The sequence below is a fragment of the Trachinotus anak genome, unplaced genomic scaffold (assembly GCF_046630095.1).
Source record: "Trachinotus anak isolate AG129_WGS33_773 ecotype Australia unplaced genomic scaffold, CSIRO_AGI_Tana_v1 ptg000024l, whole genome shotgun sequence".
Lineage (NCBI taxonomy): Eukaryota > Metazoa > Chordata > Actinopteri > Carangiformes > Carangidae > Trachinotus > Trachinotus anak.
Window position 1 is genome coordinate 10,231,393 of NW_027273875.1, and position 18,464 is coordinate 10,249,856.

The 18,464-nt window shown below is 39.2% G+C and overlaps 1 protein-coding gene across 2 annotated transcripts in view; it reads right to left on the bottom strand.

The window, feature by feature from the left end:
* Positions 1 to 18,464, bottom strand: part of fgf11b (fibroblast growth factor 11b) — a 39,815-nt gene that overhangs the window by 15,668 nt on the left and 5,683 nt on the right. The window contains exons 2-4 of one of the 2 annotated variants that reach the window (XM_071461306.1): positions 4,444 to 4,554; positions 2,569 to 2,672; positions 1,526 to 2,082 (exon numbers count right to left, since the gene is read on the bottom strand). In XM_071461306.1, the coding sequence (XP_071317407.1) occupies positions 1,891 to 2,082; positions 2,569 to 2,672; positions 4,444 to 4,554 (407 nt within the window). In that variant the 3' untranslated portion in view covers positions 1,526 to 1,890. Of the gene's footprint in view, positions 1 to 1,525; positions 2,083 to 2,568; positions 2,673 to 4,443; positions 4,555 to 18,464 lie in introns of those variants that run through there. The other variant, XM_071461305.1, reaches the window with a different exon arrangement.

An 18,464-nucleotide genomic window follows, 5' to 3' on the forward strand; every position in this document is an offset into this window, starting at 1 on the left:
TTTTTGATTAAGGTCAAATGTGTTACCACATACCATAAATTAAGCTTTGTTGTGCTACAGAGATGCCCCGGCCTACAAATCAGATCCAGACGTAAAGGAGCATGCTTGTTTGATACAGACCACAGCAAAAATTATGTAATTTTTTTTTTTTTTTTCAGTGAAAGTGAAATGCAAAAATTACCATTCTCTCTCTAATCATGACTCACTTGTAATCACATCTGTCACAATATGATTTTTTTTGCCTATCATTCAACCCTACATAAAAAGCATGTATTATATTATTAACCATGTAGCTATGGGTAGGTGATTTGATGCTGATCATGTGTAAACAGTGTTATATGATCAGACTACACACTCTGAAACTGACACTGACTGTGTCGAGGGAACTGACCATCCTGAAAGATTCTCCAGCTGCTGAGATGATCTTCAGTGCTTTCTTGATAAAAAAAAAAAAATAAATAAAAAATAATGATAATGGTTTTACATCATGGTTAATGGTTATGTGTTAGCAATGTTACCACCCTAAAACAATGTTACAAGCGCTGTCCAAGGTGCTGATCAGTCTGTACACCCTTGAAACTGCCACTTGCACTGTCCAAGGTACTGAATGGACAACACACTGGAACTAGCACTGTCCAGGAAGTACACAAGTGTTCTTGCATACAATGCCTGCAGCTAACATTACAGCCTATCTCCCAATTTCAAGTTGTAGATTTTGTCAAACTTGCAACTTTACTGAATAAAGCTCTTATGGCTAATTGCTTGATACTACTCTGACACTTTATTAGGCATAATCAAAATTATACTTGGGAGCTAATGAAGTGCTTTGCAGCATTGAATAAATTAGACAAAACAAATCACGATACTAACAAATCTCATGGGTATTGCACTTCAAAGTGTTCTCTGTCTCTTTTCACCCTCCTGCTACTGCTTCACACATCTGTTTCCTACCTTTGTAGTATGATCTATTTGATTGGAAAGTCACCTGGAAGTGGTTTAATGTATGTCAATGTACAAATACAATTTGTTTGCTGCATCTTTCTATGTATTTCTAACTCAGAAATTCAAAATCTCATACATTAGTTAATTATTAAAAAAGTTGGGCTGAAAAAGTGCAAATTTACATATGTGAACAATAAAACGAAAACAAAATAAAAAAAAACCATAATGTGCACAATTAAAGCCTAAATACGAGTATCACAAATGCCTCCAATCCTTCATTGGCTATTGAGGAGTCTTTGCACCGATCCTATATCACATCATTTATAATGAAACTGTATAGTTTCACACCCAGATAAAACAGCAGTTATCATGGAAATGAATTATTTTTTACCAAACTAAAACAGTAGCCTACACACAAAGTTGTGCTGTGCAGCCATTGGTGACTACTGTTGTAGAGCAGCGAAGAAGAATTGATTTCTGGTAAGTGTACAAATGGTTATTTGTGCCTATTATTATAGGCATTATAGACAATCAAATTAGACAATGAATGAAAGATTCTATGGCTTTCATGAGTCTGTTCATGTTTTACAAAGGATTCAACCTGTGCCATGCCATATGACAGCAATCATATCACATTCATACAGGGTTAGTGGTATACATCTGTTATAGCTGTTTATTTTTTAAATATGAATGGTATCGGATCAGCACTCTGTATCAGCCAATACACAAGTTAGACCAGTGAGAAAGGCACATTGGAAAAAAAAGAAGCAAATAAGAAATGCAAAAATCTCTCATGTGAATTAACCAAAGATGTTCAAACATTGGCAGAAACCAGTGTGTTCATTTTGGTTCTCATTACTCAGATTAAGATGACTGAGAAAACATATTGTTGTTGGACCACTAATTCCCACCTGTCCTGGACCTAAAATCTGTCAGCTGTTCCTGCTGTCAAGAGACCCCAGATTCTCCAACAGTTCCAGACATGCTCACATGCTCAAGATAAGTTTTACACCCACTTTGTCTCCATTCCTTCCTCCTACTAATTGGAATACTCATGCAGGTAGTACGGCAGGATGTCACCGAGCTTTCACTTCCTGTCTCTCTGAGTATCACCTTTCGCTCACAGACGTTCAAGTATTCCTGCACACAAAACCAAAACACATGCTACATCTTTCAGCTTTCCTAATAGTCTATAAAATCCTTCATTTTGGTACTACCTGTGCTACAGCAATTAGATACACATATATGCACAACACATACTGTATATAGGCCCACACATACTGTGTAGTTTATGCTGAACTGGTGAAATACTGTTCTGTATGGCAGTTTCTGACACTTCTTCCTTACACTGTTCTCCTATTATCCATATTATGTTGAAATAGGGGAGACACAACTGTACACTTGAGTCCGACTGACAGACAGCTGAACTTCAAAACAGTGCAGATATCAGGAACATTCACAGCAAAACTTAAGGCCTATACAACCTGAACACTTACATTAGCCAAAACCAAATCATATCTGGGTTTTTTTTTTACTGAGATCTGGTGTCAAAGCAACACATTTTTATAACATGATGGTTTAGCTATTAGAATTGTTTTCTTCTTTACATTATATACACATACATACCGAGGTGTAGAGGTATCCTTCACTGTTCATGGCAAGGTACAACCCTGTCTTTGCCCCCTGGATGGCCACAATCCGCAGTCCCACTGGAATTAAGTTGAACTGTGCTAAATTGGGGAATAAAGTAGGAAGGAGAGAGATAGGGTGTGACAAATAGAGAGAGAGAGAGAAAAAAAGAGAAAGTCAGAGAACAATGTGAAGTAAAACTGTAATACTGACAGAATAGGCTTTTCTGTCTGCAGAGGTGCAAAAACTGAATGGCTGCAGTATCACTGCTGCATGCTGTAGCTCTCTTAAGCCCAGATGCTGTGACCTCTCAGAGTTTATGTTTATGTAAACACAATGACACTTCACCTTCACTGTGCTCTACACTGCCTCTGAACCTGGATGATAATGGAGATGTTCTGCCACACCAATTTAGAGCGAAGACAATTAAAAGCGGGCAGCAAGATACAGTAACTGGACCTGTTAAGACTCAATTCATCATGAAATATTGTAGGTGGTTGAATGAGTATAACGGTAAGATTCTGCCACATTCAAACCAAAGTTAGAAAAGGGGCTTTTCTCTGAGTCTGGAAGGTCAAATCGGCAACACAAAGAAATGATACTACGAAGAGGTTTCTGATCTGAAAACCAAATTTAGATTGCTAAAGGTCAGGATGAACATTCACCTCATCTATTTAGAAGCACTTTAAACTCAAATAGCAGCCTCAGTTCTTTTGGGTTCATAAACTTTAGAGATGCAGCGATTGCAGTTTTCTTTGCTTGTTCTGATTTCCGATTCTTTTTTTTTTTTTTAAACGTCTGACCTGCCAATTCAGATTTTCCTCCTAAGGACAGCTACACAAACATTTTGTAATTTTTCAGGGTCTGAACAAGGGTAAACAAAAATCATGTGACTGCTTTCTGGTCACAGCTCTTCACTTTTTGCACCACTCATCAACAATAGATGATAATTATTTTTGATGGCCATTATCCAAGGCTCAGCAGCAATGTTGGTGGTGTGCACCATTAGTGTGAGCTGCAGCAGTAGCTCAGTGAGGTAGCTGTCTTGTACGGGTGAGCTGCCTTTGCTAGCTTCTTGAAATCGGGCATGTTCAGAGGGGTGATGATGTTTTAAGTGTCTGATTGAATTTTTTGGTTCCAAATCTTTTTGTGGTTCGTCCACGGCTTACTTGGGCCTTACAGGTATTACAAACTTTGAGCTTTGTGTCTTCTTCCCTCACGGTGAAGATCTTCCACACAGATGGCATGTTGTGTGTGTGTGTAGCCATGTCTGTGCTGTTGTGTGTGCGATGTGAACCATCATGTGGCACGAGTGTGAATTTGACTGGCAACAACTCAGATATCTGATTGATTGATATATCTCTACTTCAAACGCTGAGTTGAAGATCCAATCAGAATTATTACCTGTTGTTTTAACACAGCCTAGATGTATGTAAGTGATGAACACCTTTTCTATTTCTGAATATGAGCAGGGACACATTAAATTGCCAAAGGTTTGACAGGCAGTTTGACGCGATGTTCCTTCCTATTTAAAGACAAAAATAACAGTATAAATTGGAACAAATTTGACAGATGAGCTGAAAAAATCCTAATTTCAGCTGCAGGGACCTATAGTACAGCGAGATGCCTACTGTGGGTCTGTTTAGCTCACTGCGTACAGTACAGCATTAACTTTGCCAAAGTTGGAGATTTGGCTCCCAGTGAAGGTATCAGCTGTTCTATACTGAAAACTGCAGGTGCTCTTCTACTCAGTTCCTCTGACTGGTGTTAGAGACTAGACTGTGAATAATTTGATTAAAATTACACAACACGACCTGAAGCAAAGACGTGTGGGCTTTGTACTGAAAAAAACCCCAAAAAAAACACACTCACAAAATGAGCTGCTTTCATCCCTTGTGCTGTCCATGGTACCGTCAGGCTGCATCTGCAGGTAGTATCCGTGTTGGCTGTATAGCCGCGTAACAATGCCTTTCAGCTGTGGCTCTGCAAGGGAGAACAGGAGAACAACATTGTATTTGACAGGTACCGTGGCGAGATGTCAAGAGCAGAGGTGATGTTCACTGATTTACAGACCCTGAAAAAGGAATGGGTTAGGTAGCTATGTCAGAGATTAAAGACACTGACCACAGAGGAGTCTTATTGTGTGCAGTATGTAAAATAAGAACTTAGTTTATATGTAATATCTCAAACTTAAACTAGATTATTTTTATTTTTAGATAGTTTGCATTGAAATTTTGCAGAGATGTTCATGGTCCCCAGAGAATTAATCCTATTGAGTTTGTTGATCCCCTGACTTTTTGTCTGGTACCATAATCCACTCAAAATTTAATTCTTTCCAATTCTAGCTACAAAACCGATGCTATTACCATCATCCTCAACTAGCCAATTAACCAATCTTGGCATGCTAATACACTAAACTAAGATGGTTGCAACAGCTGTGTCTCACTTCAGAGACCGCATCCTTCAGAGGCTGCATTTGAAGACCGATTGCATCACAACAGCGTGACTAGGCTGTCCCATTTTGAAGGCTCCTTCAAATATGGCTGAGAATTGCGGCCTTCTTTTCCTGGGCAACTAAGCGGTCGTAGATGATGATGCAAAGCAAAAATCCTCTGTAGGCCAGACAGTCTCATTTCGGTCTGGGCTTCTCTTTCCACGATGGCCATGAAGGGCCACATCTTCGTAGATCGCGTCCTCCGGAAGATGTGCCCCCTGAATTAGGATGAACATTATACCTGCTATAAACATCAGCATGTTAGCATTGTCATTGTGAGCATGTTAGCATACTGATGCTACCATTTAAAGCAGTGCAATGCTTAGGTACAGCCTTACAGTGCCTAATTACAGCGAGCACGGCTGTACCATGGTGCCATCATGCAGTGTCAAACTGATCTAGAAAACATTACATACAAGTCTTGTGAACTCCCACAGTGTCAGTGTAAGGTATGGTAATATGTAGTACCTTGCTTTAGGTTCTGCTCTTTCATCTCAAGTATATAAATAACAAAAGCACAAACTGCCTCACAAATCAAGTCACTTGAAAGGCATGAGTGTAGAGGCTTAAGGGAGTTTTACCAGGAGGGGAGATGCCTGGCAGAACAGATGATGATTGATCTCTGCTTGCTATTTATGTTGTATATTTCTTGTTAGAAGTTAGAGATCTTTGTAGCAGTAGCAAAATATAGAAAATCTAAGCACAAAAATGAGAGTTTAGGCTCTCAGTGTTCAATAACAGTTCCTTTGTAAATTAGTGAATTGTCCAAGGTACATTTTTGGGGTAATTCACACTGGGACCATATAACATACAATGCCATAAATATACAACTAACCGAAGAATAAAATGCATCCATAACTTAAGCAAATGCATCTTTCCATAGTCTTGCCACCAGTAGTATTTTTAGCTGGGGCCATCAGAGGATGAAGTCAAGTGAGAGAGTCAGTCTGTCTCCAGCTAAATAAAAGATATATAATCAAGGGGGCTGGGTGGTGGAGGAGAGGATGGAGGGTGAAGAGACGGGTTGAATGTTTCATGAGCGGAGTCCCTGCAGTCTACTTTACGTTCATTTGAGAAACATACAGAATCCTTGCAGCAGCTCTCAGTGCCGCCCCCGTATCCTATGGCCTATACCCTCATGTATGTGTTCTGGAAATCTAAGTTGTCTCCCAAGCCCTGCAACTCACCGCCTCCTCAGCCAGGCTACTCCGCCAGCAAGGAGAATCCCGCAAGTCCCCTGGCTTAGTGTAAAGCTCAGTCACTTAGTCTGGTCGGGCCCAGTGAAGTGACAAGTCCCCTTAAAGCATTAATAAGGGAAATGAAACATGGATGAAGGAGCAGTTTATAACAGAGCCTCTGGAGAACTGAGGGCCACCTGGGAGTCCCTCCTCTGCTTAACTCCATCCATGCCCTCACACACACACACACACACCTCAGGGAGGGACCTAGGGCACTGCGCAATCTGCCTGTCTTCTACGGACTAGCACAAGGAGCAAGAGAGTGGCAGAGGATGCAGGAACAAGATCTGTAGGACTATTTCCCAAAGGAAGTGTGCCAGGGTTGAAACATCAGTGAAACTGTGACCTACTCCCATTGTTACATGCATGCATCTTCAGCACTCCCTGTCCTCTCTCTTTCAAAGCTGCTTGTCAAAACATTTCACTATCTCTGCTTTTGCAATTTCTTTTTCTTTCTCCCTTTTTCCATTTCATATTCTTTGAGTTATGTACGCTTTCATCTCACCTAATAACATCATACATCATCCAATAAGAGCAGGGAAGCCGTTCATTACTTGTCCCCACATATGCCAAAAAGGGGGACAAGAGAGAGAGAGGAAGAAAGGGAAATGGGAGGATCAGGGAGGAGAGAAGTGAGCAGGGGGATGGCAAGGGAACAGTGAATGAGATGACACTGTCATTTCATTAAGAGTGACGGCTGTATGTGCTCGAGAAAAAGCACATTCAGGCAGAAATTCAATAGACAGCTCTTGCAATATGACTGCAATCAAAACTCTCTTGCTTGGTGTCAGGTACACTAAAACTAATGTTTCACTTAGCAGAGCTGGCTCTAACTTCAAAATCCTCATCCCAACACCAACGCAATAAATTCTGATCCAGTATACTGAAATTGTGCTCCCAGCAAAAACCATAAGTTGTGTTTTACTGCGGCTGCATCACAGATTCATAGATGATGAAACAAAAAACAGCTCCTGTGGAGCCTTACCATCTTATTACCATACAGATATTGCAAATTGGAACTATTTAGGCCCAAACTCATATTTTTTAAAATGTACTTTAGAACTCACTGTGTGTGTGTCAGTGTGTGTATATTATTCTAGTGATTTGTACATTAAGTGCACTCATGTTTTGCTACTGAAACTAGATTATGAAGTTGTTGTAGAAGTTGTAGTCACACAGGGCTGGGAGCTGCAGTACATATTGAACGTTTTTGGGTTTTTTTGTCATTACTATGATTACAGCTGAAACAGTTTAAACAACTGAATTGATTAGTAAATTGTCAAAAAAAATAATCATCTATTTTGATAATTGATTGAAAGCTGCAATGATTATATGGCTGACAGAAGATTAATCATTAACTTTTTTGATAATCAATTAATAGAAAAAAAGGCAAAACTGACAAATATTCCTAATTTTTTTTTTTTTTAAAGATTTTATTCTTTGTCATACATGCTTGCAAACTGAATATCTGTGGGTTTTGGACTGTTGGTCGTGCAAAGCAAGACATTTGAAGATGTCACCTTGGGCTGTTGGAAATTATAAAGGGCATTTTCATTATTTTCTGACATTTTAGACAAAGCAATTAATCGATTAATCAAGAAAACAATCTGTAGTTTAGCTGATAATGAAATAATGATAATAATAATAATTGTTCGGTGCAGCAATAAATTGGTTCATTGTTTCAGCCACTTTTCAAGCGAAAATAGTGACAAATGTGCCAAAGACTCTGGTCCAACTTCACAAAGGAAACACTATTCTTGTAATGTATAATTGTAAATTAAAAATGTTTGGGCTTTGGACTTTTCATTGAACAGAACAAAATGTCATCTTGTTTTTTTGGGAAGTTGTGATAGGTTACTGTTTTTTGACATTTCATACACTTGATGGCTGATGAAATTATAGATGAATCAAAAAAGTAACCTGCTGATAAACTGATAATGAAACATTCTTTAGTTGCAGCCCTAACTTTGACCAACGCAGATGCCTGTGCAACCAATAATACGTGTAGTGTTGACTTTCTTGACTTTTTTACAAATTTGCTGGAGGAGATTAATGATGACATCATCCACTGTGTAACTGATTTAAAAATAAATCAGTCTTGATTTTGCTTTGGGCAGGCAGGTCATGATTTCATGTCAGAGATGTGTGTAAAACAGAAATATTGTGATTATTTAGATAATTTTAGCTTTTCTGTCCATGTATGTTTGCATCTGCTGTAAACTTCTGAGGCTCATTTTGGCTCTGATAATTCAGTGCAGCAACAAAGCTTTTAACAACATGCAAATGAACAAAACTGTGCATAATCATAACACTGACTCAACTCGGTGTCATCAAATAGCAGAGATGCACTACATCCCCATGCGTATTCTGCCAACTGCTCCCCTCTCACTATCTTGACAGCATCTGTGTCTGCATAATGTGCACACACACACACACACACACACACACACACACACACGCACACACAGACTCCATTTTTTTCTGCCTTTGTTGTTAATGTTGCAGTATGTTGGCATCAGGAGTGTATATATCAAGGCTTCAACAAACATGTCACATTGTTGCCTGAGTAACATAGCCCTTTCATCACCTTCATTCATTCATCATCAAATACAGAGTGAAATGGAGTACACATCACACAGAACTCAAACACACCTCTGCCAAGGTCAGATTAGTCATTAGAAGGAGTTAAAGGTTGGAAAATACACCTCTTCTATAAACAAGACCCAGCACTGAAGATCTGTGTCAACCTGGAAATTCTCTTCGTCTTCACACGTTACAGGTTAATTAATGTAAAATCATTAACACTGTTGTCATTTTCATTTACATGTGGATTGTTTTATACCTCACACTAGAATAGTATGATAACTTTATGTCAGTTGACCCAAATTTATTATCTCAATGCAGTCCTGTAGGGCGGGTGACCAAAGAGTTTCCTAGTTGACTAGTCATTAGTTGAAGTCATTAGTTGACTATTAGTTACATATTTATGATATTAATTTAATGTCACTATTTAAGTATGTATTTTTAGGGGACCAGCTGAAAATGGTTTGAGTGCAGTGCTGACAAAGAATGTTACAAGTAAGATTATTAGCACTGTGCTATATTACAGAGAAATGCAAAACAGTAATGATGAGCCTTTTAAAATATCAGTTTTAGAAGTGCGTGCACAGAGTTAATGTTAATGACACTGACAAAAGAGGTAGTGATTCTGAATGTGTCTGAACAACCAGCAAGGAGGACGTTAGAACAAGCTTAAGCTACTTACATGTTTCAAATGATGTGTGGTCAGTGATTGATAGGTGGCTGTTTGTCTTCAGAGTTTGCATGTAGCCCTTGTGGGGTCGTCCTTTAGCCTCTTGAAATGATCCCACACTTTGAATTACTTGTCTGACATACTGTAATTGTTGCTGCTGTTCATTGTACTATGTTTAAATGATGTCTGGGACTGAGTGACTGGCTGTCGCCAGTTCCTGTGGAGTAAATATTTATTTTTACTTTTTACTCTGCAACCAACTGACGAATCAAAACTTAGGCGACTAAGACTCTTCTCATCGACTAATGTTTGTTCAACTATTTGGGGGCAGCCCGGTTTTATATACAGTAAAGCACTGAACTGTAAGACTGTCTTTTTTTCTTTTTTTACTTTCATAAAATTGGGCAGCTTACAAGAGATGGCTTTTTTAAAAAATGGTCAAAATTGAAGCAGCAGAGGCTGAGAAATTCCTGACTTTTAGTCCCTAATAAGGCACAAGTTTCACAAACATTTGTTTCCCCCAATGCAACTGGACAAGGTCTTTCATTTAGACCTTCTCTGCCTCCTAAATATCCACAGAAGACCTTATACAAATGTTTTTGTGTGGTACTCCTCGTAATGAGTGAACTACATTTCAAGCGTAAACTTGGTGCCGTGCCCCTTTAAACATAATTTTTGTGTCCGAGCCACATAAGAGTGTGTGCACGTTATCAGGGAAGCCAACTTTTTTTCCTTCACAAGCCCTGGAGAAGTACACTGACAGACAGTGACACACTGTGACAGCATTCTACCTCAGGTTGGATTAGCAAAGCACATAGAGTTGTTTACATGAGCAAAAAGCCTGTGTTTGTATCATGAGGGTGCATAGTGTGCACATGTAGCCTCCACTGCTCCACAGGGGTAAACAGAGAAGACGATAACTCAGAAAGCTACAGACTCAAAGGTCATGTGCACTGATTTGGGTATGTTGGGGCATACTTGTAATCAAACAGTAAGAGAATATTTTATATGGCAGAGAGCCAAAAGCAATCATAATTTTATAAGATGTACCCCAAACAAATCTAATGTTTGTTTTCTAATGTATTTTCTACAACTTCCTTCTTTTAATCCACAACATTTCAGAGAGAAATACTGTACTTTTGACTGCACCATATTTATCTGACAGTTGTAGTTACCTTTCAGATTAACATTTAAAATTCCTTAATAAAAATTAACCTTTTTAGCTTATGACACCAAAAAAGCGGGTCCTTTGTCACATTTCAGATGGCTGAGTTAGCAGTTCTACTTAAATAACTGTTTAAGGCATATATGGGTAAAACTCATTTTTACTACTATTTACTATTTTACAACAAAAGCAAATAAAAAGCAAAACTTTGTTGTCACGGTCACAGTTACATTTTGACAGCCAATAAGGTTGTTAATATTTTCATGTTTTAAATGGCCATATAACACTCTACATTTAAAAGGCAAAAAACACAAACAAAAGATTTTTCCAGAGCAATTTTCGTGTCATTTCGCAATTCATTGTGTCTTTATAAAGTTATCGGGGGCTTTTAGATTTTTAGAGGAGAATTTTTTAACCCAGCAAACTGATGTCATGGGATGTTGTTTTTCTGCCATGTGGTAAACACCTTTCAGCTTTCAGATAAGTGTGTGTTTCCTTGTTATTTGACTTGTTTGCGTTAAAGCAGTGCTGTTTCATGATTTTATTGACCTTTGGTTAAGCCATTTGTTCTGCCTGCCCTCTCACAAATGCTGCAGAACATTTTGTCTGTTCCATCCACATTGTCATGTCTCAACCATTTGAACTTTCCCTGCCATTCTGGTTTACAACTTTATTTTGTGGTTGTCACAGTCCCCATTTCTTAAGGAGCTTGACGCTTTGTCGTCTTGCTGGCCTTGACTGCAGTACTTGCACCATCACTTGGATTTTTTTAAAAACTCTCAGAGGAATGTCTGCTTTGGCATGAAGGAATCGTGCTAAAATGCAGAGTTGATCCTAATCACACGACCAAACACTCATCATGCCACATTTAGTCACATGACCAAACACTCAGTGAATCTCTATTTGTCCTAACAGGCGACGCAAAACCACACTTAAGTTGTCTTGGCAACATATTTTATAGGTACACAATATTAGACTGTTTAATATGCTATTAATTAATTAATTCATATAAATTAATTCATATAGTTAATTGATTCACTTGATTCAATTTATTTGGCCTATTTTCCAGCAGATATTTTGGCTGTACTTTTGGATCAAAGTACTTTTGATACTTTAATTGGTTTTATCTGATAATAACAGAGAATCCCATGCAGTGTACAGCAGAGCTATAGCTATGGATCACTGTTATTAATGATTCATCTGCAGACTATTTTCTTGATTAATAGATTATCATTTTGTCTATAAAATGTAAGGAAATAGTGAAAAATACCCATTTGACTTTGTCAGAGTCCAGTGTGACATACTTAAGTTGTTTGTTTTATCAGGATCTAGAAACAGAACTGTTGGTATTGTTGCTTGCAAAATGACTGAAATGATTGATCAGCTGTCAAAAAGGTTGTCAATTTGTGGTTGATCCACTAATCAATTAAGCAACCAACATTTCCAAGACTAGTGTGAAACAGTAAATTAATTTTATTAAATGTTCAACATGATTTGACATTCATGTGACACAACAATGAGAGGATGAAGTCCCAGATGTGATGATCACACATGATCCTGGCTGAGCAGCCTTTTGTAGCATGAAAGTGAAGAGGGAGAAAATGCATTTGACTCATGTTGTTGAGGGTAGGGTTAGGGTTAGTTGTTTGCTATTGATGTTTCTTTCTTATTTATTTATTTCTCAGGTTTCTTGACCATCAGTGGATCAGCACTTAGTAAAAAACAAAAAACAAAAAACAAAAAAAAAAAACTCCTCACTCCCCCAGTTGAGACATTTAACAATCATGATTAATCCTACCATATGTATCCTATCATGTAGCGTGAGGTGCATTCCTGTCTTGTATTTAAAAGAACAGCAGGGACTGCACATTATCTTTCAGGGTGAGCACGCCTACATCTGCTTTCACTAAATATGCCAGAAACACAACCTGCAGCCTCGACTGTCCTGGGTATTTCCCGTGGAGAGGAGGTGTGTGACTACATTCATCACTCCTGGGACACGTGTGGGCTTGAGTGACAGAAAACATTCGCTGATCCAGGTCAGTGGAGTGTGGGTCAAAGAGAGCTCCCTGTCTGTTTATGTACATCAGCACACAGGTGTTGTCAGCACACCCGACATCATGTTGACTCATCAGCAGGCCTTTTTCCAGGTGACCTCTCTACACATGAGCGAAAAAAAGCAAGTGTGTAGAGAGAGAGTGCCTCAATGGATGTGGCTAGAAAAGATAATGTATGTGTACTATACTGAAAGTCAAATTTTCTATTATCTGACTCTGAAAATTGAAAATTGCTCAAAAATGCATGCATGGAAATGTTAACAATTCAATTCAATGCTGTGCACATGTTTGATGAAGAAGGATGAAGATTTTAGCAGCTGACAGACATTTTCTTGTGGTTATGTCGAGGAGAAATATTTAATTTGAAATTTCCAGACAGAGAGGGACAAAGATGAGTAAATTAAGTCTAATAAGTTTTGTTAAAGCATAAGAAATTATAGTCATAAGAGCATTTTGTTTATTAAATTGGATTTGTGTCTAATCCCGCACGGTCCACACAGGGATGCCCCTCATCAATTTACATTCAGCGCTGATAATCATTTTGAAAATCACCTGGGGGAGACTGGAGCCGAGTCCTACACTAAAACCATTCACACAGCAATTATGTATGTGTCTGTATAAATGAGGTCAGTGCACATAAGAACCCAAGGTAATCACTGTATGCATCACTGCTGCCATCAAGGACACTTAAACCCTTCTCTGCAATGTAATTGCTCTGAAAAATAAGCAGTGGTTGAGGTTTATCGCTAATCAGCGTAGTGTATGGCTCGGTGTTGGTTATCATTACACTAATGTATTTATCTGGCTTGATTTGAGCTCAGTATGTCGCTGGCTGATCCGCCTCCAGCCGAGCTCCTCTTGATAATGTTGGAGGTAATTACTGGGGGCCTGCATGACTGAGCATCCAAGGGCATTTCTTCTACTGCTCTGACCAAACTAAACAACAGGGGTTTTCCTCAGCTTATATTTTCAGGACTCCCTGACTCTGCCGTCCTTTCTCACCATGCTCCTCTCTCACTCTGTACGTCTCCCTCTCTCTCTCTGTGTATGCATGCATGCACATATATGCATGTGTGCTGCATGCATACAAGAAAGTGGGAGTCTGTCTCTTGTGTAGTGTTTGATTCTGCTTCTAATAAAAGGAGAACATGGTTCCTTTTTTTTTTTTTTTACTTTCTAAACTGGGCCACGAGCTCTACAGTGCTGTTAGTAATTATCAATCTTGTGGGAAGACAGAGAAGGAGAGGAGCAAGGCAGGAATGAAATCATGAAAGCTAGTTAACAACATGGAGGCAAGACAGAGGAATGCTCTTGGTCTGTCCAAAAATAAAAGAGGGGGAAGGATAGCAAAAGAAAAGGGCAATGATGGAGCAACAGACCGATACAAAGATACAGAGTGTGACAAGCGTGGGAGGGAGAGGAGATAGGGGAAGACAGGTTGAAAAAGAATGTTGTAGAGGAGGAAGAAGAAGGATGGCTGGACAAGAAGTGAGGTTAAAGAGGGAATAGGAATGAATGAGGTGTATCACATCACCTGCAACTCCAACAATGGCCTCTTCATTTACATTAAAGGCTTCATAAATCATTTTTACGTGACGGTGGCAGCCGTTCACATAAGTGAGACGGAGTTATTGCTGCTTATTAATGGCGCTGACAGGAGCACGTCAAACACGAGCAGAAGCAAATAGGACTCACACTGCTTCCCTGACACACATTCAAAATTCACATATGTGCCTCATTAACATTATGACAGGATCATATCAGTGACAGTTAACAACATGCTGAGCACAGGAGATTCAGAGTGATGTGGCGCTGCTTCTCACCCTCAACAATAATGTTGTATATGTAGCACCACATTTTATTTCTTCAGGTTGAAATCTTACTTTCTTCACTGTGCGTCTGCATGTGTTAAATAGGTAAAAACAGAGGCACAGGAGCAAGACCACTGTGCCTAACAGCTCCGCAACACACCTCCACCGTCCTTTTTCCCATGGACCCTCGAGCAAGGACACAAATAGGCACTTTAATATATGCAGAACAAACAAACACAAACATTCCTCTGCACTCCCAAAGGGGTCCAGACCTCTGTCAGATCGTGTGATGATCACACAAGGAAACACACAACTAAGCTAAACTGCACAGTGACGGACGAGGAACGACTCAGAATTCAAACTTGCATTGATTTTCCTGCTGAAACGCTGTGATATAGTCGTCATGCAGAGCGATTTTTCCCACACAGAAGGAGAAGAAGAAAAACCATGAGTAGGGATGCTTAAGAGCAGCTTGGCACTAGAGGAGAGAATCCATTGTTGATTTCAGCCAAACACTGTCTGAGATTAAGTTAAGCTGACACAGTTTTGATATTCCTGTTTGAATAGAAACGCTCAGACACACACAAAGAAGTAGGCACATAAATACGCTTAAACAAATGCATGTACAGGACACTTTTACAAATATGCATGCCAGTGAGCAAAGCACAGAGTAGACGTTTGTTTCATCAAACACAATCAAATGCTTGAGATAAAGCAGGACACTTGTTTAAAGCACTGCAAAAAAGTTTGTTTCAATAAACAGGCGATATTCTGATTCAGAGCGTGTGATGTGAGTTCTGCTGCCTTGTTATGCAGTTTAAACTGTAGACTGTGTGCACAGTGCTGGTGAGTACGTTCATCATTTAATTACATTTCTCTCTAAGTAGCGTTGGTATTTTCAAATTCATGTAACATCTCTAGTAGTGAGCTTTTTTTTTTCCTCATGTGGTAGTGGAGCAGCGTGACCAAACACTGCTATACTTTAATTTCTCTTGATGAAAAAGTTGGTCAGAAACGATTCACACTGTCTGATTAGTCACTGTCACTGTCTGATTTCTAACTCCGAAATGAATCAAGCATCTGCATGATTTTTATTTTGTATGTTCCCCAGAGAGCACAGGACCAGCAGCTGCTGGTGTGCCGAAGGATGTCGACCTCCTACTGTGGGTGAGTCTCTCCTATTAATTTGACTATACTGATGTCTAAAAGTCATCACAGATGAACATAAAAGAAAATCCATACTAGCGCCATTTTCCATTGTTGTCTGAGATGGTTTCCGAAAAACCTCCTGCTCCTCTTGCAGTGCATCTCCCCGTCATGCCCCCTCTTCCTCTCACACTGTCCTCTCATCATTACCTCTCTAGGTGTCCTCCATCCTCACTGTCTTTCTCTTGTTAGAGGTAAATTCAATCTGTCCTTGTCAGCTTTAATCAAAGCACCCACAGATTCAATTTAGCGGGTATGTGTGGGAGGTTAAGGTGGTATCCTCAGGACGACAGGAAACAAAAGGGTGTTCTTTGTACACACAAACCTGTGCTGCCTCACTTTGAATAAGACTTAAGGCTATTGTCAACAGCCTCTCTGCAGCTGAATATCTATTCACCAGCCAACTCTTAACTGCAATAATACAGAAAAAGAAATGTATCCCGTTGACCCCCCCCCCATGTCCACTGACTTTATTTACAGTCCAAGAAGCATCTCACACCCAAAAACACCAGTTATATAAACCTTCAAAATTAAGCTCATCCCTTAATCTCTAATAGATTTTTGCATTATATAAGAAACCCTAAAAGATTAGAGCCAAAACTTTGTTGTTTCATTGTGGTTTAATCTGATGGTTACATCTCGGACAGAGTTTAAGCAATGGACTAGATCACCTACTTCTACGCGTGAACAGCTGTGTCCCCATCCTCGTCGACACCATGTGGTACCAGATATTTTAGATCTGACTGATGAAACAAGGGTTGCTCAAGGCTGAAAATCCCCAGACATTGGTGGAATGACCCTATCAGCAATCAAGCACTAATCTTTTGTTTGTCTTTCTACACGCAGACAAACAGATAGCTGTTGTTTGGACATCTCTTAGATTTTGATTAAGGCTCGATGTCATTTGAACATTTTCAATAACCCAGTTTTGGCACTGATACCAAAAAGATATATTTCAATACTTTGATAAAAAATTTTAATATGTTTTCTACAAAGCCTTGTTTTTCATTTTAAAAAGTTCTCAAATGTTACATGTTTACAAGAAATTTGCCTAAAAGGTATTTGATGTCATCTTTAACTACTTTTGCACAGTAAGTCATTTTGCTTGGTACCAAAAAGTACTGAGATTTTTGAATGACTTACATGTCAGCTGAGAGCCAGTCTTTCCACACATGCTCACATAGTTAAAGGCTGTTATACTTTATCATTGCTAATGTCATTTATTCCAACCCCAGAAATTATGTTTATTTATTTATTCATTTCTAACATCAAATAAGTTTAGAATAGAGAAGTGCTGGTTTTGCTATATATCTCAGAAACATACTATTAACAATACAACCAACAATTTCTATTAGTCATTATTGTGATTATGACTGTTTTCTGAGGGAACTGTGAACATAGATAGCATCCTGTTTTTATTAGCAGTTTCAGACAGTGTGCTGCAAAAGTGAACTGAAACTTTAGGAAAACCAACTTTAAGTGTGTTATATTATATATTGTGAATCAGTTCATCCTTAAGTCCAACTGGACGTTTGTGCCAAATTTGAAGAAATTACCTTGAAGTGTTCCTGAGACATCATGTTCACGAGAATGAGAATGGGACCAACAACCCCAAAACGTAATGCCTCCGGCCACAACTGTTGACGGCTCGGATGCATAAAAATTTGGTAAATCGTGATTGGTGCATGGAAGTATGTGACATCACCTTTTAGCAACTGAGCCCTGTCCACCTCAAACCAGTCATTAAAGCTCCGAAATCTCTTGTCTGAAGCAGTGGAAGCTGTTCTGACTGGGGCAGAAAGTTGTAGGACTCCGTTTCTTCCAACAAGAAGCTGATTTAGGAAAGTGAGGTGGGTTGAGGAAAGTTTTCAGGGCCTTTAATTTGAATCCAAGTCTCAGGTGTCCAAGTCCTTCACCCTCCCTCGCCATCATTAGAACATTCCTATATTCAACACAATTCCTATATTCAAAAAGAATGGCTTGTATCTAGCATAATAGATTCGGAGCATATCAACATTATTTTCGTGGGACAGGGCTGTTTGTTCAATCATCTGCAAGCAGCACACCAGTCGCTGACCAGACCCATTTACTCAACTTTAACCAACTAAAACACCATCTCTTAAATAGGAGAAACATTCTCAGCTTTCAATTAAAGACAACCTACTTTCTAGACAGATTATTAAACAAGAGAAGAACTTGATGTCTGAAGGAAGCTGTTTTACAGTGACACTCCACATCCAGCCCCATGATTTCCCATCTCATCTTCTTCTCCACATGCTGCCTCCATGACAGGCTGATTCACAGCTCTTTTCAGTCCCACCCACCTTCCCTTTAATCTCTACTGGTATCTCTCCCTACTTCTCTTCCTGTATTTTTGATTACCTCTTTATCTGTGTCCACCCCCATCATTGCCATCCACCTCCACCTTTTGATACCATTTTCTCTGACATCAGTAATATCTTTACTTTTTCTCTTTAAGCTTGTGTTTACCTCTGCAGACTCACCCTCCCTCTCTGTCTCTTTCTCTTTCTCTCTGTCTCTCTCTCTGACCCCTGTCACAGTCAGTAAAGTTCTGATGAGAAGCTACCTAACACTGCATTGTCTGATCAGGTGTTGTTGAGTAAGCAAGTTTGCGGCCCTGATCTCTTGGGGTCAGCTTAATGCTATCC